Below are 25,896 nucleotides of genomic sequence, written 5' to 3' on the forward strand. Positions count from 1 at the left end.
TAATAAAAAAAAATGAGCTGTGCGAGGGTTGTATTGTGTATTTTTTATGTCCTTTTGATATTACGAGCGAGCCCGCAAGATTCACTACTACGTCATCTAATACCAAGCTAAGCACAATGGCACATATTCGTAAAAGTGATGCCAATTTACGAAAATTTATGAAAAATGAGTATTGGCCGAAAGTACAAAAAATAGTACCACTACCGGTGAACAAAATTCATAGAATTTACGTCTTTTGATACCGAGAGAGGTCATTGAATTATACAGCTCTATACAGTCTCTCACTTCAACTCTGTCCTTCTGAAATTGTTTGATGCTTATGGGCCGGGAAGCGGTTTCGCCCAGAATACCTAAGGTAAACTAGTACATTATTAAATATAGGAGTAGTACCAAATATTATTTGTATCAAATTAAATTAGAGGTATTAGGTTAAAAATATAAAACCAAAAAGATATTGTGTCAGTTATTTTCTTTTTCAGCCAATGTTCTTGCTAAGGAACCAATATTAGAGATCCCTAACCTAGACCACATATTTGACAATCTGTCAAAGAATGAGTGGGACGCTGATGAGGCGCCCTGCCGTGACAAAATATTTAACATTCTGGAAAATGTTAAGAACTCTACCTTATGGGCCACATGGGGTAAGTACATAAAATTGTACAGTAAGGGGTAGGTAAGTAGGTAAGCACATTGTATTGTCTCCATGTAAAAAACAACAGAAGCAGCAGTTATATATACATACACACACACATCAATCATAGGTACAATCTTAAAATACGGGGTAAGAATTTTTTGAAATTAATGGAAATTCTAACGATTTCTGTGCGGACGGAGTTTATATAAAACGGGCTAAAATTGCTTGATTAGGGGTTTAATTCCACTCCTGTAAGAATGATTTACTTGATGTGTTCTTTATGACCAGAATATTCAATTAAAGAGCTACGCATCATTGGTTATGTTTTATGTTATACAAAGTTACTTTCCATTTTTTTTACAACCCAATTTTTTATTCTTATATTATTTTCTCTCCAAGCTTATTTTAAAAATAAAAATGTAAGATGTCAAGTTGTAAACCGGGTGTGGCCTGTAACGCGAGCAAATAATTAAAACATATATTGTAAATCTCAAATTATATAACTTTTGATTAAGAACTTAAATTATGAAATAATTAGATTTTTACTTTTTTAAACGTATTAAATATTATTTTCAATGTAAATAATATCATCAGTGTGTTTGACGTTTCTTATCACCTAACTATTACATATCAAAATTCGCAATAAATTGCATCTTACAATAAACTTAAAAGTGTAATAAAATCAAAACACAAGATATTTTTTAAAGTCGCTGAACATATGTTGGTCAGTTTGAGGAGTACAGCCTACTGTTTAATTTATTGCTGCTGCTACAGGCCACATCCAGTGTATCTCTTAAAAAACTTATAACAATTTCGGGATCATATATTTAGCGGATTTAGCATAAAGTTTGAAAAACTAACTTGACTAAGTACAACTTTTTCGTAATAACAAAAAAAAAGTTTGAATAGTATCTATAATTTTACTGAAGGTAAGAATTTAAAATCTATTAAGTTAAGGTGGGGTAAGACTACTAGTATCACCGGGACAAGATAAACACTTGTATGGAATTCTCATAGTAAACATAAACATAACATAAACATAATTTATTTAAAAACACGCATTTAATGGTTGTAGTGTTCATATAACACAAAGACTTAAAAATAGTTATGGTTTACGTGTGCCTGAACTAGGATTCCCTGTGTTTCAGGCGTGAAATATGGCAAACATTGTTTAAGCAAAGTAATTTTCACTTACAAAAAACACATTATTATTTAGAAATTTAATAGTATAATACATTTATCGTAATAATTATCCTATTTATCCTCTTGTAAATCCAGTCATATTGCTTATAATCATTTTTCAACTATTAGTAGATCCTCTGTGTCTGTTAGTAAATCCTGTGTGTATTTTGAATGGCTTTTCGGAGCGTTTCTTTACACTTTTGTAGCTGAGTGTATATAAATCTAAATTTGCGTTGAGCCTCTTTTATAGAAAAGGACCCAGAGCAATGAAACATCTCATAGAAAAACCATATCTTCTGGGAATGTTTTGTGGGCAAACAATTTCTTTGCGTCTCTTGTTAGTATATTCAGTGCTGTAAGGGCTTGCGGCGTGTTGTTTTAAAACAATGCTTGAAATAAATAATTATGTAAAAGTAAGTATTTCGAAGGACTTGTAAAGAAGGTTAGAGGGGAAGAGGAATGGACGGAAAGTAGCTACCTTTAGAACAGCTCTCTGGGCTCTTTTTATGTTAAGAAAAGTAGTTTTGGCTAAACCACCCCATGAGGAGATACAGTATAAAATTACCGCAAAGTAAACTTCTTTAATTAAGGGCGGTGACGCGATTGCTAATAGTTTTTTGAATACAAATATCAACTTCCGGATTCTACTGCACAAAGTTTCGACGTGGTCCTTGAAGAAGAGAGTTTCGTCGAATATATTATATAATTCCCAAATACTTAGTTTTTTAGTAATAGCTATTTCAGGAGTGCATTAATTTGTTTCGGGTTTTGTGCAAAGGTTGGCATATAACTTGTGATTATTAGTGTCGTGGTTAGTTTAGCGCTATATTAAATTTTATATATGTAGTTAGTTTTAGTTGAGTTAAGTGTTAGTAAGTACGTGACGTTGCAGCCATTCCGTGATATTGCTAAATCCGCGTTGTGCGTGCTCATAGACTTCCTGTGTTGATTTCGCAGAAATAAGTAGAGTAGTGTCTTGCCCCGAGCAAAATAAACTATGTTCGTCTTACCGCACCTTACCTTAAGTCAGTACTTAATAGAACTTTAAATTTGTATTACGGCCAAGTAGGTTAACCAAAATTTTACAATGACAACCAATGTTTTAAATAACTCTCTGTAATTACGAGTACCTGCCTGTTTAGGCACGATTAGTTGATGGCCGTCTGCTGTTACAGTATGGAACTCCATCGACCAGTCGCCAACGGGCATCTTCTTCGGCGCCCGCTACCACTTGGGGAGCTACGACCAGTGCCTGCGACCGCCCTGGCTCGCGACACACCCGGAATTACGCACTCAATACTGTTTAGGAGAAATAGAGATGAATAAAGATGGCGTCAAGAAAATGGAAGAAGTTTCCGATCCTTATGTTAGAGCAGAGGACTATTACCTCGATGTAAGTTAAAATGTTATTCATTGGAAAAGTTACTCATTTTCACACCATCGATTGGGCTAGCCTAATTTTGATTTGTAATTTCAGACTAAATCACACTTCGGTCGTAGTTTCTCATACATAGCACACGGGGTCTGCCTTCCCGCGGGCTGTCCGACCAAGTCCGCGGAGAAGTTTGTGCAGGCGCTCATGAGCACGGGGTACTTGCGCGCGGCCAGGGGTGCGGCCGTCTCCATACACCACTGTGAGGAAGCAGCGGCCCCGAGGGTATATTCTACGGGATATTACTTGTTTGTGTAAGATTTTACTCATTATCTTAAAACTCTGACAATATACAGATACTTAAAATATGTCTTATTTAGACCTATTAGCTTTTTATTTCAAAACATAAATAATAAATAGCGTACCAATAGAAAGCACCCATTTTAAAAAAGAACCATAAAAAAAAAATATCGGGGAGCAAATAGGCCGAGTGGCATCTTTTCATACACATTTTGTTAATTTTATAAGAAGTAATAAAAAGGAAGCAATTTCATAACCACTCACATGCTTTTGGCAACTGTAGTTGCTAGCTGTCACCCTTATTTTATCATAATAATAGAGGTCACTGAAAAATATCAATAATAAGTGACCAAGACTAATAATTTTCCCAATTTAAATCGGCGATACGATCTTATGACATCTTATTAAATTAGTTGTATTTTCTTTAAATAATTATATTTAATATCTATATACCTATTGTTATTATTATAACCCAATCCTTTTCAAGGTACACTTTCCTAACACTGCTGTTCATAGCAGTAGCTTCAACATACTACGTTAGCGAGTATCCAGTCACCGCTAGTTCTAACTCATTTGGTAGGTACGTGATGATTAAGTGAATGAATTATTTGAGCGTGCCCAGTTGTATGATACTCATTTATACGTTTTTTTAGTTAATCACGTTGCAAAATCGTTCTGTCTCCGCCGCAACTGGAATACAGTGTTCAAATCAGACAAGGATGAACTACCATGCTTGCACGGTATCCGCTTCCTGACGGCGATCATTATCGCATTCGCCCACTGCTTAATATTGTCACACGGGACTTCTGTCAGCAATGCCATAGACTTTGACAGGGTAATAATACTTATTCACTTACTGAAGATTTACTTAACGTGTAAGTTTCACCAGAGGTTTTAGAGAAGGTTTAGAGAAGCCGTTCCCCGGACGCCTTTTATCATTATTATTTTCATACGCTTTGTGCGTATGAAAACTGTCACTTTACTACTATTTAAGGCAGATTGGACACATACTTTTTAAGTACAATAAAAGCGTCATTAAAGCAATTTAGGCATAGGTATTATATTATTTAGGGCTGCCATCTAATGAGTATTCTGAGGTTTCATAAATCTCATTTAATGCTTTTGATGTGTTATATGAAAGCGATCACAAAAATTCTATTGTACGTTTCAAAGTCATAAACAACGGTATAAAAGAGTTATTATATATTACACTTAAGCACCATTTAGACGGTTCAAGAACTTGCATACAATTTTTGTTACATTACTGTAGTTATACTGGGTCAAGCAGATCTTGTCAGTAGAAAAAGGCGGCAAATTTGAAAAATATAGGCGCGAAAGGATATAGTCCCATAGAAAATTTGAATTTCGCGCCTTTTTCTACTGACAAGATTTGCTTGACCATCTATAGCTATGTATCGATTGAGCAGTCTAAATGAACCTTTAAAGGGAACTTAAAATAACAGTCCAATTTTAGTTTTAGTTATTAGATCTGTTTCCAATATGATACTGATCTGTTAGTGTCTTAAGGGGCCTACTGATTAACAGTCCGCCGGACGGTATCGGCCTGTTAGTTGTTCGGAACTGTCAAAATTTTGTTCTGACAGGCTGATACCATCCGGCGGACTGTTAATCAGTGGGCCCCTTTAAGTTACATTTTTTGACACTGACACATCAGTATCATGTTGGAAACAGATCTAATAACTAAAACTAAAATTGGCCTGTAAGTCGCAGACCTTTTCGCCAGTACGAGAGCTCTAATGCTGACTCTTATCACCCGTGTACTGCTTGCTAGGTGTACCAACAAGCTTTAATAGTACGAGAGGTACTCCTTTAGGTATATCCTATCTACTGACAATATAAAAATAACATACCATGTATTTTCAGATGGGTAGAGATCAACCAGCAGTGGCCGTTGTTACGACTCATTTTGATGTAATAGTGGACACATTCTTCTCATTGTCTGGACTTTTAGTGGGAAAAAGCCTTGCCACGTTGGATATAACCAAACCATACAGTTTAATGAAGAATATTATGAAACGATATATAAGGTAAACATTACTGCAAAGAAGAGTTTGCCGGCCGCATAGGTAACATAGACGGATGATGAGGCTGGCAAGCCCTTTTCACTTCGAAGCATGTTTAGTGCTTTATACTTGGTAACTATCTTACAATAAACAAAGTTATTAAATAAACGAAATCATTCCCGCACTTAAAACCCCGGGGAATACTTATAGTTAACTTTTTGCTGCTTGAGAATTATTTCATTATCTTGGCAAATATTATGTAGAGAAATTCACTACCGTCTAGATGGCAACGCAATGATCGAGGTTGGTCTCTTTTAAGCCTAGTTGTGTAGAAAAGCTACTAGACAATGTATAATACATATAGGTATACAACAATCCTCAACCGGACTTCCAGAATGATTCTTTTTCAGACTTGTCGTGCTTTTAGCCGTGACCGTGTTCTACCTGGCCCATATCTCAAAACATACTGATGACGGCCCTGTCTACCCCAAGATAGCCCTCTACGAGCAACAGATGTGCGAGAAGAACTGGTTGCCGGCATTACTAATGGTCGGGAATTATTACAACGCATTAGAAATGGTATGTAATATTAATGGTATTACACGAGGCTTCATGACTGATTTAGATCTGAATAATATCGTACCGTAAAATGTGCCTACTAATATGCTCCATACTAGGTAATTGTACTAAAACTATACGTGGCTTTCCATCAGAGAAGGGTCCAGGACTTTTTTATTGGAAATTTCCTCCTCTTTAATAATTTCGTCCTCTTTAATAATTTCATCCTCTTTAATAATTTCATCCTCTTTAATAACTTCTGTTTTCCGCCTGTTTTAGTCTGTAACTTTTGTTTTTTTTTGTGTGTGAATAAACGCTGCATTTTTCTATACATTCTGTATCACGCGTATTTTTAGGAGTAGGTACGTAGCTATTTTGCACCATTTTGAACTTTTCAAGTACCTAGTTGTCGTAAATAGCTATTAGGGTTCATGTATGTGTTTAATTAGTCTCTACGTTTAGGTTACTATTTTTACTTTTGTATATCATGTTTTACTTTGTGCTCGTATATTATGTCAAATGAATTGCGTGGAATGTTTTATATCTAGTTATAAGTCTAGAAATTCATGCTCTTTTCATACGTGCTTAATATTGTACCTATTTATAAGTCTAGGATTCGTGCTCCTTTCATACGTGCTTATAATTAACGAGATTGGCAAAAATATACATTACTGACTCTGCATGATACACCCACTAGTTGAAGAAGGTACCAAACGGCCTTGTGTTTTACTATATAAGGCAGAGCCGTTTCGTGGCTTATTCAGAGATATCAGAGACATCAAGTGAGCTTCACTCATACCAGCCTGAACACTCTCCAAGTGAATAAATCAAATATATGTGTTTTCATTTCACACAACACATATACCGGTAAATGGAGGTATAGCGGACTTCGAGACAGCACAGCGGCCAGCGCGCTCCAGCGGCGGATTTCTACGCTTCTCCCAACGAACCCCCACATCACGAAAAGCTACAGTCTACACTCCACAGTTTGGTCCTTTTGAAGCCGGATGAAGATAGAAAAACGTACGCGCTGAGTTTCAAGCGACATAGCTTAACTCAGACATCAAGATAGAAAAACGTACGCGCTGAGTTTCAAGCGACATTCCTTAACTCAGACAGCAAGAAAGAAACAAGTACGCGCTGAGTTTTAAGCGAACGTTGCTTGACTCAGACGGCAAGAAAGAATAAAGGACGCGCTGAGCCTAGAAGTTCGCTTCGGTTTAGACCCAAACCCTATACCTTTTCCGTAACCCATTTACCGGCTTGCCGGACGGACCGTGCAGCGTCGTAGGACCACCTCCGCTCACGTGTCCTGGCAACTTTCGTTGCAAGTGTCACATGGTTGATGCCCACACACTGCTTTCGAACGTTCTAGGCATAGCACTTTGCCATTGCGGGAGATTCAGTGCCACGAGGGATCCACGCTTAGGGCACTGACGTTGCGCACGGCAACGGTCAGTCATAGGCATAGGCAGGTCAAGTTAGGGACCCCCCGCGTGTGTTAAGTGAAGTGGTTCCAGCCAGAAAGATGTCCGAAAAGGAAGCAAGGAGCCTACGACCACGCACCAAGGGCCCACCTGCGCCCGCACCGAACATGGATACCCCTACCCCCTCGTCTGGTAAGACTACGTCCAACGAGACTAATACGTGGAGCAATGGCACCAGTGGCAACCCGAATGCTACCGGTGGAACCGAGTCGGTACACTCGGAGATGTTAGACGCCACCGTAGTAAATCGTAGTAGGTCGAATACGCTAGTGAATAAAGACGCCGATGCGCCGCCGCCGCCGCCGTCGCGGGCGCCGTCTAATCGCGAATTAAAGAATCGCAAATCGGTTAGGGAACGCGACAATGAATTGTCCGTGCTAATGGCCGAGCTCGAGGTTCATAAAGCCCGTCTAGCCGTTGCTAAGACCGAGTCCGACACTGCCAATTTACGGCTGCAGGTTGCGCAATTGAAGGCGCAGTCTCGCGGCGGCAGTGACGCGACCGTCGAAGCTTCTAAGACAGGGTCCGACACTGCAAATTTACGGCCGCAGGTTGCGCAACTGAAGGCGCAGTCTGTCGGCAGCAGTGACGCGACCGTCGAAGAACGTACTAGAAGTTGGGTAGAACGACAAGCTAGGTTACAGCACGAGGTCGCGAAAGAAAACGTTAAATTCCCGCCGCCGAAAAAGACCGCGCAGCCGCCGCCGCGTGCAGCCGCCGACCGGGCTAGCAGACCGCCCCCGCGCGTTTTAGAGGTACCGCACGGTACCTACGCGCCAATGTACCATAAACCGCCGGAATTACCTGCATTCGGCGGAGATATCACCGAGTGGATATCATTTAGGGCAGAGTTCGAAGATACGTCGCCCATGTTTAGTGCCGTCAATAACGTCAGTCGGATTAGGCGCGCACTTAAGGGCGAAGCTCGGACGGCCGTAAAATCAATAATGTACACAGTTCAGGATCCGTACGAGATAATGGAAGCGCTGGAACGGCAGTTCGGCGACCCTGAGGAGATTGTTCTTACGGAAATTCATAATGTTAAACGCATGCCGCGTTTATCCGAAGACAATTCGAATATAGCCTCATTCGCCGCGCATGTAGCGAATGCCGTCGCCACCATTAGATCCTTGCGTCAAGAGAAATACTTGCACGCGCCTGAGCTCGTGAATAAAATCGTGGATAAATTAAATCTGATAGTGCGCTATGAATGGGCCAAATACAGGCAGTCTAACGTAGAATCACCCGGGTTAGTAGCAATTTCCGAGTTTCTTAACGAAATTAGCACTGCGGCCAAGCGCGTAAACCGACATAAGCCGTCTAACCGATCACGGAATGCAGTGAATGCGGTTTCCTTTGTGCACGAACCGAGAAGATCGAGCCAAGCTCTCTCTGGGTCTCGTCCCCCCGCGTTCTACCGTGATACGTCTAATAGATCGCGAAACGCGGTAAACGTTGTGCGCGAACCCAGTCGATCGAGCAACGCTCTCGCTGGGTCCGGCGCCCCCGCGTACTCTCGCGACGTTAGTTCGGATTCGGAGTCAGATTACCACGAAACGTACACGCGTGATACGTCTAATAGATCGCGAAACGCGGTAAACGCTGTGCGCGAACCCAGTCGATTGAGCAACGCTCTCGCTGGGTCCGGCGCCCCCGCGTACTCTCGCGACGTTAGTTCTGATTCGGAGGCAGATTGCCACGAAACGTACACGCGTGATACGTCTAACGGGTCACGGAATGCAGTGAGCGCGGTTTCCTCTGCGCGCGAACCCAGAAGATCGAGCCAAGCTCTCTCTAGGTCTCGCGACCCCGCGTTCTACCGTGATACGTATGATAGATCGCGAAATGAACGAAACGCGGTTTCCTCTGTGCGCGAGCCCAGTCGATCGAGCCACGCTCTCGCTGGGTCCCGCGCCCCCGCGTCCCTTCGCGACTATAGTTCGGATTCGGAGTCAGATTCCCGCGAGTCATACACACGTGATACGGGAAATAGATCGCGTACTAGTAAATCAACTATAGCTCAAGTAAAGCGCCGCGATGGTAATTTGAGAAAGCCAGCGTCAACCGGAGCTAAGCCCCAGCGGGAGATATCGTCTGTCTCGGTCTCGCGCGATGCGTGCGCCATATGTAGGAACGGCAAAGAACACAAAGTTAGCGAGTGTTCGAAATTTCTAGCCGCGACTATATCTGAGCGATGGGACTTGGTGAAGGGTACTAGATTGTGCTATAGATGTTTAGGCGCGAGACACCGTACGCGTTTTAAATGTAAATATGTCGCGTGTGGCATGAGTCAGTGCGAAGCCGGACATAATAAACTATTACACGGATTAAGCGCGGCCGCATCCGCGAACGGTAATAGTGTCCCGGCGGCACCTGCAGTACTCAATGTTAGGCTGCCGCAGACGTGTCTCAAAGTCATTCCTGAAGAGGTGTCGGAACCGTTAGGTACCGTCCAAACCCTCGCGCTATTTGACGAAGGCGCGGCAATGGCTTTGACGATACACGAAACTGCGGACAGCATCGCACCTGCGGTACAATTTGTTGGGCACGCAAAGCCTAATACCGCGGAAGACGAGGCCTTACAACTTGCGAAACGACATTCTGAGACAGACTCATTAGGCGTTTCGCAGAAGGTACCTCGGGCCGACCCCGGCCAACGTGCGCTAGATTTGTTAGAAGCCACCTGCGAGAAGATACCGGGGGAGCAAAGGTATCACTCGGGCTTACTTTGGCGGTCAGATGACGAGAAACTCCCCGATAACCGAGCGCAAGCATTGAAACGGCTGTACAGTCTAGAACGAAAGCTAGACCGCGATGCGAAACTTAAAGCCGAATATGCAAAGCATATGAACAACTTGCTCGACAAAGGTTACGCGGAGAAAATGGACTCGCCGCCGCCCCCCGAGGCACCCCGGACGTGGCCTCTGGCGCACTTCCCAACTTTTCAGCCGCAAAGCGGGAAAACGCGATTAGTTTGGGACACGGCAGCCACAGCTTACAGACGTTCGTTTAACAGCGCGCTGTTGGCTGGCCCCGACCTGTTAGAGTCTTTACAGATCGAAATAATTGAGCAAGATCGCGATACGTTACGTTTCGTTTGGTGGACAGGGATCGATTGGGACTCGCCTATACCCGTCTCACTCGCACCCGCGTGGCGATCGTTCATTATTAATAACGTACGATTAGTTCGCGCCACCGCTAGTATTCTGGTTGCCGCCGAGGTTTTCAAAGCCGCATTGTTCGCTAAGAAAACAGACATAGAGATAAATAAGGGGCATTTAGATTTAGCAGAGATATTACTAATCCGACGGAGTCAACATGCTGCATTTCCGGAGGAAATCAAGCTTCTGGAAACTGGGCGGCCACTCCTGAAGAAATCTCCGCTATACAAAATCGCTGTACAACTTGACAAAAACGGAATCATCGTTCTAAATGCTAGAATCGATAAAAACACGCACATGCCTGTTTTACATGCAAAAGAGGATTTCGTCAAGTTATTAGTACAGCATTTTCATGCACTCTACAGTCACGGCAACCACGCGATCGTCATCAACGAGTTGAAAGAAAGAGCACCCCACGAAGAAGTTCTACATACTTTACTGCTAGAATCAGAGCACATAGTCAATTCCAGACCGTTGACACCAGTGAATCCAGATTTAGACATCGAAGCCCTGACGCCGAATCACTTTCTAATCGGTCGATCAAGTGCCATGTCGCCACTGGGTGTCTTCACAGACGCAATTATGTCGCTCTCTTCGTGGAAAACAGCGCAAACGCTAGCCGACCAATTTTGGAGGCGCTGGCAGCGGGAATACCGACCCAGCCTCCTCCCCAGGCCTGGTGCTCACCAAAACGTGAGAAAACTGCATGAAGGTGACGTAGTCATCATTGCGGATAGCTCCATGCCACGAGGAACGTGGCCCAGAGGCGTAATCGCCCAGCTATTTCCTGGCCCAGATGGTCATGTGAGAGTGGCCATTGTTCGCACACGCGCAGGTGACGTCCGCCGCCCAGTTTCTAGACTTATCCCCATTTACTCCGCGCATGAAGACGGTGTTGACACACGTGGGGGAGACTGTCGTAAATAGCTATTAGGGTTCATGTATGTGTTTAATTAGTCTCTACGTTTAGGTTACTATTTTTACTTTTGTATATCATGTTTTACTTTGTGCTCGTATATTATGTCAAATGAATTGCGTGGAATGTTTTATATCTAGTTATAAGTCTAGAAATTCATGCTCTTTTCATACGTGCTTAATATTGTACCTATTTATAAGTCTAGGATTCGTGCTCCTTTCATACGTGCTTATAATTAACGAGATTGGCAAAAATATACATTACTGACTCTGCATGATACACCCACTAGTTGAAGAAGGTACCAAACGGCCTTGTGTTTTACTATATAAGGCAGAGCCGTTTCGTGGCTTATTCAGAGATATCAGAGACATCAAGTGAGCTTCACTCATACCAGCCTGAACACTCTCCAAGTGAATAAATCAAATATATGTGTTTTCATTTCACACAACACATATACCGGTAAATGGAGGTATAGCGGACTTCGAGACAGCACAGCGGCCAGCGCGCTCCAGCGGCGGATTTCTACGCTTCTCCCAACGAACCCCCACATCACGAAAAGCTACAGTCTACACTCCACACTAGTGATAGCCCACCCTGTGAGCCTCGTTCTGGGGATTCATATACTGCTTTCAAATATAAAGACGATGTTCTTCTTGACAGGTTTATAATTAATATTAGTTTTACAAAGCTGGTTTCTCATTTTAGCGGTAATCCTTCACAAGTTGACAGGCAAAGTCAAAAGTCACAGATAACATATATCAGCCCTACACGCTCAAAAAGTATACTTTTGGCGGGCTGTCAATAACTGTCATTAGAACTAATATTACAATCATCTTATGTTGGTACACTGTATTAGCCATATTGTTTTATTAAGCCGTTACGTTGTTAAGCTTGGAATAATACTATATAATATAAAATGCTAATATTCGGCGAATCCTGGAGTACAACGCGTCTCTGCGTTTTAAAGAGTTAAACATAAATAATCCACATTATACACAACAGAACAATAGAATCAATATTACTCAACGTATGAACTACATCATTACAGGCATTCTCCAATGCCTGCAACGACTCACTCTTATAAACTACATCAATACATGCCTTCACATGTTATTGACTCACTGTTTCTTACAAACTACATCAATGCATGCATTCACATGTCACTGACTCACTGTTACATCAATACACGCATTCACATGTTATTGACTCACTGTTACGTCAATATACGCATTCACATGTTATTGACTCACTGTTACTTATAAATGACATCAATGCATGGACTCAAATTCACATGTCATTGACTCACTGATACTTAATACATGAATTCACGGGTCATTGACTCACTTTTACTCATTTAATACATCAATACATGGGTTCACATGTCATTGACTCACTGATACTTATACATCAATACATGGATTCACATGTCATTCACTCACTGTTAATCACTAAATGCATCATTACAAGGACTCACTGTTAAACATTTAATACATCAATACATGTACTAACATGTCATTGACTCACTGTTACTCACTTAATACGTCAATACATGGACTTACATGTCTTTGACTCACTGTTACTCATTTACTATATCAATATATGGACTCATGTCAGTTACTCACTGATACTCATTGAATACAAAAATACATGGATTAACATATATCATTGTCTCACTGTTACTCCTTACATCAATACATGGGCTAACATGTCATTGACTCACTGTTACTCACTGAATAGATCAATACATGGACTTGCATTTCATTGAATCACTGTTACTCATTAACTATATCAATACATGGACTCATGTCAGTTACTCACTGTTACTCATTTCATACTAAAATACATGGATTCACATATATCATTGGCACACTATTACTTGTTACATCAATACATGGACAAACATGTCATTGACTCACTGTTCCTGACTTAATACATCAATACTTGGACTCGCATGTCATTGGTTTCACTGTTACTACATAATACATGCCATTGCCTCACTGTTACTCATTTAATACAAAAATACATGGATTTACATATCATTGACTCACTGTTATTCATTTACTACCTCAATGCAGCTCTTTACCTGCAATGCCTCACTGTTAATGTATGTACCATTTATAGCTCACTCAATTTCAATAGTTGCATGTCTTTTATACTAAATCACTCTTTATTGTTTGAAATATTACCAAATTGCTACATTATTCTTCATAAATTCGCTATTATAACTCCTGTGTTACAAATTATGATACAATACCTTTTTCTCTTTAAGGTCACAAAACTTATTATTCTTTATAAATTCGCTCTGATAATTACTCCTGTGTTACAAATTATTATACAATACCTTTTCTCTTTAAGGTCACAAAATATATTACTCTTTATAAATTCGCTTTTATAATTACTCCTGTGTTGCAAATTATTATTATACAATACCTTTTCTCTTTAAGGTCACAAAATACTCTGACTCACTATTAAAAAATGATCATGGATAAGTACCTACATATAAAATAAATAAATCTTAGGGAACATCTTACACAGATCAGGTAATTATCTCTTTCAATAATATAGGTTTCTCTGTTTCACTTCTTAACAAGATGTATTGAATATATCTTTCACAATTTCATTATATTCATATTACTGTTACTCTAGTAGTAATCTCATCACAATTTCAACACAAAGATAAATAGTTAATATCTTCAACAGTCACATGCAACATTTAAGTTTTTTAATCTCTTGACTCTCTTGAATTCCAAATACCAAGTTATTATCACAAATATTAGTTTGCTAAGCATTAATATTTTGCAACAGCTATGAATACTACTTTATGTATATAAGTATGTATTTATCTATATAAGTATGTATATCGTCGTCTAGCACCCATAGTACAAGCTTTGCTTAGTTTGGGGCTAGGTTGATCTGTGTAAGATGTCCCCAATATTTATTTATTATTTTATTTTATTTATTTTTATTTTATTTTAAATTATGAGTAATAAACCTCAAATTGATCATGATCACACATTTTCCCTAGGCTTGCGCCTGCTCGTTCACTACAGAGACCGCTCTGCTCTCGGTCAAAAGAACTATTTCGGTCTTTTAGTTCCTATAGTTAATGACTGACTCAAGCTTACTTTTCACATATATCATCATTATTTTTTTTTTTTTTAATAACATCTTTAACATTATTAACATATATCAATTGCTTTCATAGTAAACATATTTACCCTTTTGCCTTCACTCTGAATCACTATGTATGTATACTAGTACACTTATCTCCCACATAAATTTTCTTGTAAGCCTTAACACCTTGTTTATTAGTTTAGTACCCTTTCTATTAAGTTCTACATCAACTTGTACCGGACATAAAATTATATCATTGCGCAACTCTAGGTATGAAATCATATTTACTAACTGTGCTGCAAATGGCAATTCAACCATTTATTACCTTAAGGGTCTAGCAAGGTTTATATATTCCTAAATCATCCTAAAGGACACATACACATACAAGTACACAATGGTCAGTGTTTTAATAATTTGTAGAGTATAATTTACTTTCATAAGGCGCTAACTGACTGCGACTAAAGTGCCTGCAATAGCTTGTGAGCCCAATGAATTGTACATAATCCATCAGAAGTAACCGTGTACAATGCTGCAGTCCATACATAAACATTACAGGACTTGAACAGGAAAACATTTTTACTAATTTCATACAAACATAAGTCATCAATCATTTTAACAACATTCTATAACATACTACAGTAATAATTAAAAAAATTTAATTATCATTCTCACATTGTCTACTTCTATGGTCACTACTTTCCTACCTACATGTTTAACTAACAAATTGCAAAAGCCCCACAATAAAATTATTAAGGTGACATGGACTGACTGGGTCCATGAGTAAATTTCAAGCATCAGTTCTCTCTCTCTCTCTCTCTCTCTCTCAGGATGCATGGATGCTCAAGCTATCAAAATCAACATATGCCTAGTATTGTACCCTGCTGATATAAATTAACTTGAAATTATTACCTATTTTTTTAACTACCCGTTACCTGAACCAGCCTTTTTACTGGATATCTCACTTATTAACTAATGCCATTTTATCGTGATAATAATTTTCTATGCCATGTGAAAATAACTGATGGCAGGCCTCGGTACCATCTATGTGAATGGCATGAATGACCATTACAACAATCCATATCAAGAGACCTACTCACTTGGCTATATTATGGTGTATACTGATATTTGATATAATACTGCCTTGCACTTGACTTTTCCTTACTTCTTCTGTCACACTTTCTACTACAACCATGGAATCTTCTCATTTTTCACTTTTACTGTTAAAACTGACAATATGAAAACAAATCCACATACTTACACATAACATAACATAACATAATAGTTACAACCAGTAATTCAGAGTGAAATTCAAAAGTAACAATTATGAACTAGAATTTCCTTAAAATTGATTTCCATTCACAATCAATACGCTCACGAGAAGCCTAACACATACTATTAATCACTTGGTACAATTTACAGCTATTGGAGTTACTGTAAGCATTTCAATCTCCAAAAAAGAAGAAATTACACACACGAACAAACGCTAAACACATGAAACATGCTCTTGTTAGTAGATTTACGACACAAAACGCGCTATGTTATTTTATTCTTTTATTACGTAGTTTGTTCAGATAGGTTAGTTTTCCTTAAACGGATATCACTTTCTCCAACTCCCAGATTTGTTAGTGAGCAATCACTTCTCTGACTGCCAAATTACGGTGAAAACAGATGAAAATAACTGGAATTATCAGACCTCTGGCTCCCAATTTATAAAAATAGCGTCTTTTCCAACTGGCGGGCGTCGGTTTCAAAGCAAGCTTCTCCAACTTATCCCGGCTTCTGAATTGATAGCCCACCCTGTGAGCCTCGTTCTGGGGATTCATATACTGCTTTCAAATATAAAGACGATGTTCTTCTTGACAGGTTTATAATTAATATTAGTTTTACAAAGCTGGTTTCTCATTTTAGCGGTAATCCTTCACAAGTTGACAGGCAAAGTCAAAAGTCACAGATAACATATATCAGCCCTACACGCTCAAAAAGTATACTTTTGGCGGGCTGTCAATAACTGTCATTAGAACTAATATTACAATCATCTTATGTTGGTACACTGTATTAGCCATATTGTTTTATTAAGCCGTTACGTTGTTAAGCTTGGAATAATACTATATAATATAAAATGCTAATACTAGACTATTATAAAAAAGTTATATTCTACACAAAATACTTACTAAAATTTACTAATCAGCTGTAGACTTCGAGATAAGTTAAAAAAATGTAGAAATTAAAAATACTTACTTCATTGAGTCACAGCGGACTCACAGTGGTATTTAATGCCATGAACCCTACTGGCGGTTAAGACTTTTATGCCATTATGGCGTCGACGGCATCAAAGTTTCGCTTCCAACCTATCTCTTAAGGTGACAGTCCATTTCCAACGATAGCAGCACTACCATTCATTTTACTATGGAAATTGACAATAACACCGACGCGTCCGACTTGTAGTGCAGCTGCGGTCAGAAATGGAATGTTACCCTTACAGTTTCGGTTTTTGTATTCAGACCTAATTTTTCTGCTCAACATGTATTTGGTTACGTTACGGCAGATATCAAGGAATAGCTTAGCAATTTACCAATTTAAACTAAGGTAAACGTCCGTATGGATGACACTGACCTAATGTATGACTTTTACGCAGTTTATTTTGAAAAATAAGAAAACGGTTTTTAATATAAACAAAAAACAGGACTTAATCGATTGTATGTGTTATCTATGAATTTTGTTCCGAAGCTGTCATTAATACGTTAAATATTTATCATTTTGTGAGGAAGTTTTTGCTAGGAGGTGCATCGATTCAGTTGTGCGTCGGGTTTCTTAGTAAATCTGTTAAGACTTTGCATCTTAAAAGTGTAAATAAAAAACAGGAATTTATGAGTAATTAGTAAGTGCTTATTCATATTGTTACATAATAAACCAACCGATTGATATTGTATATTAAAAGTAGATTATTTTCCCTACGTTAGTATTTTTTAGACATGTCATACACTGGATTTTTTTTTAGCGTTTAGTAGTGTATGACATCTATGTCATTCACTCGCACAAATTACTATTTTATGAAATTTAATATTGACCATGTTGTAAGGAAGTAAGACATACATTTAATATACTCTGTAAAAATCAATTATTTTTCGATCATGTGAGTAGTATCTGACATGAGTGTCATACACTGTTTTACTATGGAGGTGGAGTGAATGACACTTGCATATTGAGGTGTTATTCATTGGGTCATAACTAGTGTCATACATTGGTTACAGCTATCATGTAAACTTGATGCATCTCCATGTCAAACACTGGGTCAACGACATTTTTTTTTCATAGTCATACAATGGGACATTCGAAATTTCGCCAGTTATCCACTGGTACAATTTCAGATGTCGAGAAAAACTGAAATAATTAATAAATGTTATTACTATTATACAATGTATTGTTCCGCTGATATAAAGGAAGGACTGGTTCATAAATCTGCATACACCAATAGTCTGTATGGGTCATAGTTAAGTCGTTTTCCGAGTAATTGTCTTAATTTCCTCCTAATAGTGTCATTCACAGGGACACTTACCTTACCTGTGGCCTTTAGTCCTGGTACTAATAGCATTAGGTCTTACTGGCACGAGCAGCTCACAAAATTCCATAAGTAAACAAATATTTACATTCAAAACGATACCTGAACCTGGGTATACTTATTTTCAGTGCCATCCAGCCACTTGGTACATCCCCTGCGACTTCCATATGTACGTAATGACGCTAGTCCTTCTGTACGTGTACCGCAAAAACTCACGGATCGGCACGGCAGCTGCCGCCATAGTGTTGGTGATCAGTTTCATAATGCCCGTGATCACTATATATGTCTATGATTTACCAGCAATTATAGCTTATAATGTTGGGTAAGTTTTTTTGCTCATTTTAATTTTCAATCTTAATGCTGCGAGCAGCTACAGACAAAGAATTTGATCCTGTACCATTTTGTACCATGTCACAGTGACAATAGAAGGTATGAGATCCGCAGTGGCATTCATACTGATTGTCACTGTGACAAAATACGAAATGCTACCTAAACATAAATCAAATGTTACTAGAGATACATTCAGTCGTCTGACATCATAAGATTACATTAGAACGCATAGAAGATAGTTAATGTGAAAAAATATCTACGCATATTCTTAATCCTCAGGCGATGTGACACAGTGCCTAATGTGTAAGTAAACTGAATAGTCTAATTTAAACTGTTGTGAGACTTACTAACATTAGAGCCTATTATGTCTCCTTCCTTCCGAAACCTGTCGCGCGAGTGACTAAATACTCGTAAGTTAAACCGGAAAATAAGCTTAAACTGAATAATGTCCCTTATTTGCTTGCTATCAGGTTTGGAAGAGGATTACTCTAATCCACGAGTATGCCCTACTCGTAGTTCATTCACTCGCGTCTCATCTCCTAAATATAAAGTTAAATATTCAAATATAATCATATTTCAGGTTGGAGATAAACATTAGACCTAACTCCACCTTTAAGAACTTCTACATCAAAACACACAACAGGATGGGCCCTTACGCGTTTGGTCTGGCTGCCGGCTATCTCATGTCTATCTACAAGCCCATGGATTACAGGAAAGTCTGGTCTAAAGTAAGTTACCATATTGAAACAAGATGCTTGTATAAATAATACCTGCTTCTAATAAACAAGCTTACAAAATCATTATCCTTAATTCTTACTTAGACAAACAAAAACAAGACAGTTCGAACTTCGCTAGTGTAATGGAGCAAAAATGTTTTGAGAATAGCTGGTCTATTTCATAAGATATTTTTGCCAAGATAAGAGATTTGTCTGTCAAGAATATTGGTCAGTCAAGTACCTTTGTATTAATTTTTAATCTTTACCTAGCTTTTTTTACTTATTACCCATTTCAGACAGTGTCGTTCCTAGGTACTTACGTCTCCTTGAACCTAATGCTCGTCATACTGGCGGTGGGTCACCTGTGCTTGGTGTACAGAGTCCACGGATGGTTGGCCTGCATCTTCGCGGCTTTCGAAAGAAATCTCTTTGCCGTAGCTGTTTTAGGTGTCGTCATCTTTTGCACTTACGGCCAAGTTCGTAAGTGATTCACTATATCTAATAAAATGGCGTAATTTTAATGTTAAAGGGTGTTGTGTTACGTAGAACAGATCTATGTTCTTACTACGACCAATTTATTTACAATTTTACCATATCAACTACCCTACTTTATCTATACATGCTTATTATAACATTGAGCGTGACGTTTGTCCTATGCTTAACAATTTTACGTACCTATGAGTAACTTTTGATTTATTAAAAATTTCTTATGTAAATTTTGTGTCGCATGAGGCAAAAATAATAGCCTGTCGCAAATTAAAAACGTGATTTTCTAGATTACTTGGTACCTGGCTTGGAGATATACACATATAAATGTATAATTGAACATGTAACAACCTTGTCCGCAGCCCTCATCAACCCATTCCTCAGCTGGTCCGTGTTCGCGCCGCTCAGTAGGCTCTCGTACGGCTTATATGTTATACACATTGTGTTTTTGTATCAATCCTCTTCCATGAGAGATCATAACAAACATCACCTATTTCAAGTTGTAAGTAGTTATTTTTAAATGTCTATTAATATGTGACGTTCCACGGGAAAAGGTACCTTATGACTTATGAGGGTTTCTAATTTCGGAGATATTAAATGTTTCATAAAAAGTAGAACAAATGCTATATTTTTTATTGTTTGATCTGAAACCTTAATGCTTAACGTTTGTTTACCTGTATTATTTTTGTTATAAGTAAGTTTTAAGCCTTGTAATGTCGTCTCTAAGTTTAGTAGAAAAGGTACCTTATGGCGGAGTGATTGAAATGTCCACAAAGAACTAGTCAATACGGGAAAAGAAGTTTGGTATAGAAATACAGACATTCTGAAAAACTGATTTGATAATTTCAGTTCTGGTCGGAGGGCCTAGGAAATATTATAACCGTACATCGACCGACATTACAAATCAAAGTAGCCCGCTATTATACCAAAGTTACTCTCGTCAAGTCTTTGTTAACTAGAATAATCTTCATTTGGTTCAGTTGCATGCCATTGGTTTGCTGAAAAATGCCAATACCCGACGCATTGCCATAGGGCGATTGTGCACTACAATGAATTTTACTGTCCGGCAGTGAGAGTTTTCATGGTCCGATATGGCATGAAAAAAACGGATGATTGGCTTGTGCACCTGTCCGTCTTTTTACTCGCAGGTGCGGCGCAGTGGCATGAAAAAAACGGATGATTGGCTTGTGCACTTGTCCGTCTTTTTACTAAAAGAGAGGTAACCCCTAGTCCGCCCCCGCCCGGCCAAGTCATGAATAATACTAATTCCAGACGCAGTGCACAAGCATAAACACGTTTTTCATAGCTGTCATCTCGGACCGGAAATAAACTGTCCGGAATGGGGAAAAGTAAGATGTCGGACGGTAAAATTACGTCTAGTGCACAAGCTACTATATACATTTAATGGCGTGCCATATCGGACCGTAAAAACTCGGACTGCCGGACAGTAAAATTCATTGTAGTGCACAATCGCCCATAGGTAATATCTGAGGTCATCGAACCTCAAAGCCGCTTGTCTTCAATGGCAAGCAAAATATATTATGATGAGAAATGACGATTTAGGTATACCATCTTAACCCCAAAATATTATTAGTTTATCCTAACTGTTCCATCATCATCGTGCCTTATCATATAACTTAACCACAAGGTAATTTTTCTTTACATACAAATTATTAGTATTTTTTAAGATTATTATGACGAGGAACTAATTAAATTTGTGGCAGTTTAATGTAAATTAATATTTCCAATTCATAAAAGATAAACTTCAATGTAATTGATGTTTTGTAGTGATGTAGTATTAAATTAGGTACCTTTTCTTAAATGTATGGAGCAAAGACCGTTATTGTTATGTAAGTTTAACGTGGCACAAGAGGTTAAATATTAGTTTTTAGCTGCGGTTTTAGTATTTATTTAATTTGAATGACAGAATTTCTTTCATAATGTTCTCAGAAAAATTGATTGTGGGTGACATTAAAAGTAAAAAATATTCAATTTTGTGATTTTACATGAAAATGTCAGAAATTACATTTTCACCTCTAAATCGGTATTTTTTTTTGCTTATAATTTCTCTCAGTATCGTTTGCTAATAGATAAATTAAAAACTTAAGAGCTAATTGCAATCAATCGTGAAAATGAAACAAAACTTTATTTTTAAGAGATTGGTACACATAAACACACATAAAGCATACACATGAAGCAGTCGATATCAAAGGTTTCTATTTATAGTACCTAGAGAACAAGTAGCAACATTCTTTTAATCTCAGGAGTCTAAAGTATTATTATTTGTAGTCAACTATGTAACTTACTTCAGGAACATAGTTTTTTAGGTCGCTAGAACTTTAAACGTCGCTATCGTAAAGTTACTCATTTTACAACATTATTTTCAAATAATAAAATTTCAACTGTATATTTGTACTAACTACAACTAGCTATCACGGTTCATGAGATACAGCCTGGTGACAGACGCGTACTTAGAATGAGATATAGATGAGAAAGGTCCTCAAGGACAGGCGGACAGTGGAGTCTTAGTAAATAATATCTCTGTAACTACACAACTTAGGAGGTTGATCTTTTGTGTTATGGATAGCTTATGTATTGTAGATTACTGGAATAGGCATAACTCCATACCCGCCATAAGGTACCTTTGACCATAGGACGTCACATATATTTCCACATTTTTCTTATATAAGAGAATCTTCTCTTTGATATTCGATACTTATTACTTTCTATCGCACAGACCTACCTACCTACCTATTTCTACCTTAGAGATCGAGTCAATTTTGACAATGCTTTATGTGTTTAAATGTAAACGTCCCAGTACTTGATATGCTAATGCCTGGTAGCTGATACCTTGTTGTCATTGTCATGTCTATTACTAATGAAGTGACGTAAGTTAACGATGACGTCTATCTTATATTGGGTGTTTTTATTTTAGCTGATAAACTCTTTTGGGTTGGTGGTCGTGTCGCTGCTGCTGAGTCTGATGGTTTGGCTGCTGGCTGAGGCACCTCTCGTCAACATCACGAACCCATACCTCAACACTAAGTAAGTTTAATAAATAAACAGATTTATCGTAATACCTATAGGGGCTTAGAATATTAAGTCTGTAGTCCGTCTAAGCTAAATCTGCACTGACATTGACAGAGCAATGTAAAAACGTCATAAATAAAAAGGTACCTATAGCTTTTATTTTAGTTATGTTGACTAATTCATATGAACCAAGTAGGTACCTATAAATGAGTTTTATTTTTAAAATACTGACGTTTATAATTGATAATTTTTGTTTATGTTTAAACATATTTAATTAGATTAATAGCCGTTTAAAATATTTTTACACAATTTTCAATGGTGGCTGATTGCTGGATGGGTCTGTGCCTTGAATGCCTAACCTGTCAAAAAATTACAATATGGCGGACGAATGATTAAAATGTCTCCGAATTTAAGAATTACTTCGCTTAAAATTTAGTATTTTCTTCGCAAGTGTGATGAAAAACTTTGTGCGTAACTCCCGGGGTAAGAATATTGCAAATTCGAGGCTTTAACTCACTCCAGCCTGCGGCTGTCGTGAAATAAGACCCTCGTTTGCTGAATTTAACTTACCCCCTTCGTTGCACAATGTACGATTGTTTCCACATACAAATAAAAAGAAAACCTTCTTTTGTTTTCAGAGGCTCCGCCAAGGAGAAAGTTGAAATATCCAGGAACGGTGCTCATCAAAACGACACAAGTAAACAAAAAAGCTTGTGATTGATTCAGATTCCTTGCTCTATTCTTTTTAGTGTCAGTTCTCTTTTCTTACGTTTTTTTATCGTACATTCTGTCTATTAAATAAGGTGTAAGTGTTAATAAAATTTGGTTTACGTAAAAGTGACACCATCAAAAAGTAGTATAAATAATAATAATTCAGCCACGTCATATGTCATACGTCCCACTGCTGGGCACAGGCCTCCTCTCACTCGCAAGAGGGCTTGGGCTGTAGTCCCCACGCTGGCCCAATGCGGATTGGGGACTTCACATACACCTTTGAATATCTTCGCGGATGTATGCAGGTTTCCTCACGATGTTTTCCTTCACCGGAAAGCAAGTAAAGCAAAAAAGCAAAAAAGTAGTATATCATTTATAAATAAAATAAACCGTGAGAGCTCACCAACTTGTCGAAAAATAGTCTGCACTTGCCCCAAAATACCTTACATAGAAGAACGTCCCAAAGTAATACATATAAATCATTAAATTTATGATTTTTGTGCGCACTTTAGCATAAGGTCCCTTTTTAACTTGAAACCAATTTTAACATTAAGTACTTAACATATACGAGTAAAACTAAGCTAGAAAGACACATCTATTCCTACATTTTATAATTACGCAGAAAAGAAAAAAGTGATAATTTAGAATTATTAAAAAAATATGGTTTCTCTTCTTATATTCGGAAAATTGTGTATCTATAAACTTCAAGTCTCCCGTTGGAAAAAATATATTTCTTTATAATAACTTCCCCCTGAGAGGATAAATTTCAAAATCCGATTACAAAATCACGTTTCTTGTAAGTATTCTAACATTATGCCTGTCTATCAAGTTTAAAGTCTCTCATTCAAAAAAGTACTCAATACCAACATTGAACTCTCTTCCACCATTTTATTCCGTTTGATTTCCGAGATAAAAACAGTCTTATCCTCCTGTCTGTCAACTCTGTCTGTCAGTAACAATCTGTCCTTTCTTAGGACATAAATTTCATCTTTATCGGCGGTTGTTTAAGCTTGAAGAGGTATCAGATAGACAGGCAGAGTTACTTTCGCATTTATAATATTATGGATACAAGCATAAACTGAAATAAATGTCATTTACTAAGAAAAAGTGACCAAAGCCTCTAGTGCCCCAGGCTAGAATCGAACCAGCGTGCGTGGCGTGTTATATAGTAGTGTTTCTACTTGAAATAAAAACAAATTAATAATATTTTCTGAATATAATTTGAATTGTTCTAATACTTCTAATGGGTACAAGCATATTATTGAGAGTAATGTTTCCAAGAATACGTCCGATCTGCTGTGCTTGCCTGTTTGCTAGAAGATGTTATACTTATTTAAGAGTCAACTAAGACGCCTGAATAAAGTGCAATGGCAATCGTTCAATTTGAGCACATGCTTGAAACCTCAGTACCTACATGTAATTAATTGGGTATTCCACTTTCACCCCTTTAATGAATGATTTCCTGAATATAAACTATCCTGGGTGCTTTCTCAGGACTGAAACTATCTCCATAATGCCTTTGACGTTTGCGTGTAGCAAAGTTCATTCGCATTTATAATATCCATGTCATCTGAATTAATAACCAGAATAAATGTTATTAATGTTATTATTGTTATTTAATGTTTTATATTTATTTAATAGTGTTGTAATAAATCTTTCATTAAAACATTACTCTTTATAACCAGAATTAAGTTATTTGCAACGCAAAAAATCTGGGATCCTTTTAATTTACCGAAAGTTTTTTGACCAAAGTTCGTTTCCCAACCAAATTTTACCAACTGCACGTTTGTCAACTCAATCTTTCCCATATAAACATTTGACAAACTTAAAATCCGACAAATGATCATTTCCCAAACTGTTACTTTACAACTTTTATAAGACCAACTGTTTTTTCCCAAATGTTTTACTTAGGCTATAAATGCTCGCTCAAATTTATTTTTGTCAAATAAATCACTGGACAAAATTGGACTGGACTTTACTTAAAAAATGTTAGTCAAATAAATGTATAGCAAAACCACTACTTGACAAATTATGTCTATCCAAAACATTATGTTATAAAAAGTGTGTTACGGCTAGGTTAGGTAAAGTGGGTGCTTAGTTTGGTTTGGTAAACTAAACAGCCCGAAAACTACCAAAAAAAACACTACAGTTTTACCTAGATAGGTTCGTTAGTTACCTTGTGTCCCTCAGAGCAGAAAATAGAAGCCCCGCGAAGCGGCGCTTCGTCGACCGGCTGCCGGGTCTCACTTGCTTTAAAAAAAAGGATTGTTATCGGAGCCCTCCGCATTGAAAAAAAAAAACACTACAGGACTA

The 25,896-nt window shown here is 38.1% G+C and overlaps 1 protein-coding gene across 1 annotated transcript; it reads left to right on the top strand.

Moving 5' to 3' along the window:
* The first annotated feature begins 116 nt into the window (after positions 1 to 116).
* LOC134801039 (nose resistant to fluoxetine protein 6-like) lies at positions 117 to 23,649 on the top strand. The gene is made up of 14 exons (XM_063773559.1): positions 117 to 182; positions 464 to 641; positions 2,992 to 3,209; positions 3,294 to 3,502; positions 3,976 to 4,064; positions 4,142 to 4,323; positions 5,373 to 5,536; positions 5,923 to 6,091; positions 18,436 to 18,629; positions 19,218 to 19,365; positions 19,650 to 19,833; positions 20,202 to 20,341; positions 22,775 to 22,884; positions 23,508 to 23,649. The coding sequence occupies exons 1-14, from the start codon at positions 117 to 119 to the stop codon at positions 23,584 to 23,586; spliced, it is 2,130 nt and encodes a 709-aa protein (XP_063629629.1). The 3' UTR covers positions 23,587 to 23,649.
* Positions 23,650 to 25,896: the final 2,247 nt, after the last annotated feature.

The sequence above is a fragment of the Cydia splendana genome, chromosome 2 (genome assembly GCF_910591565.1).
Source record: "Cydia splendana chromosome 2, ilCydSple1.2, whole genome shotgun sequence".
NCBI lineage: Eukaryota > Metazoa > Arthropoda > Insecta > Lepidoptera > Tortricidae > Cydia > Cydia splendana.

Bases quoted from the DNA above. Each gene is read 5' to 3' on its own strand.
- LOC134801039 (XM_063773559.1), top strand. From the start codon at position 117: ATGGCACATATTCGTAAAAGTGATGCCAATTTACGAAAATTTATGAAA. The intron at 6,092-18,435 runs GTATGTAATATT...ACTTATTTTCAG, and splicing joins ATTACAACGCATTAGAAATG to TGCCATCCAGCCACTTGGTA. The intron at 20,342-22,774 runs GTAAGTAGTTAT...TTTTTATTTTAG, and splicing joins AACATCACCTATTTCAAGTT to CTGATAAACTCTTTTGGGTT.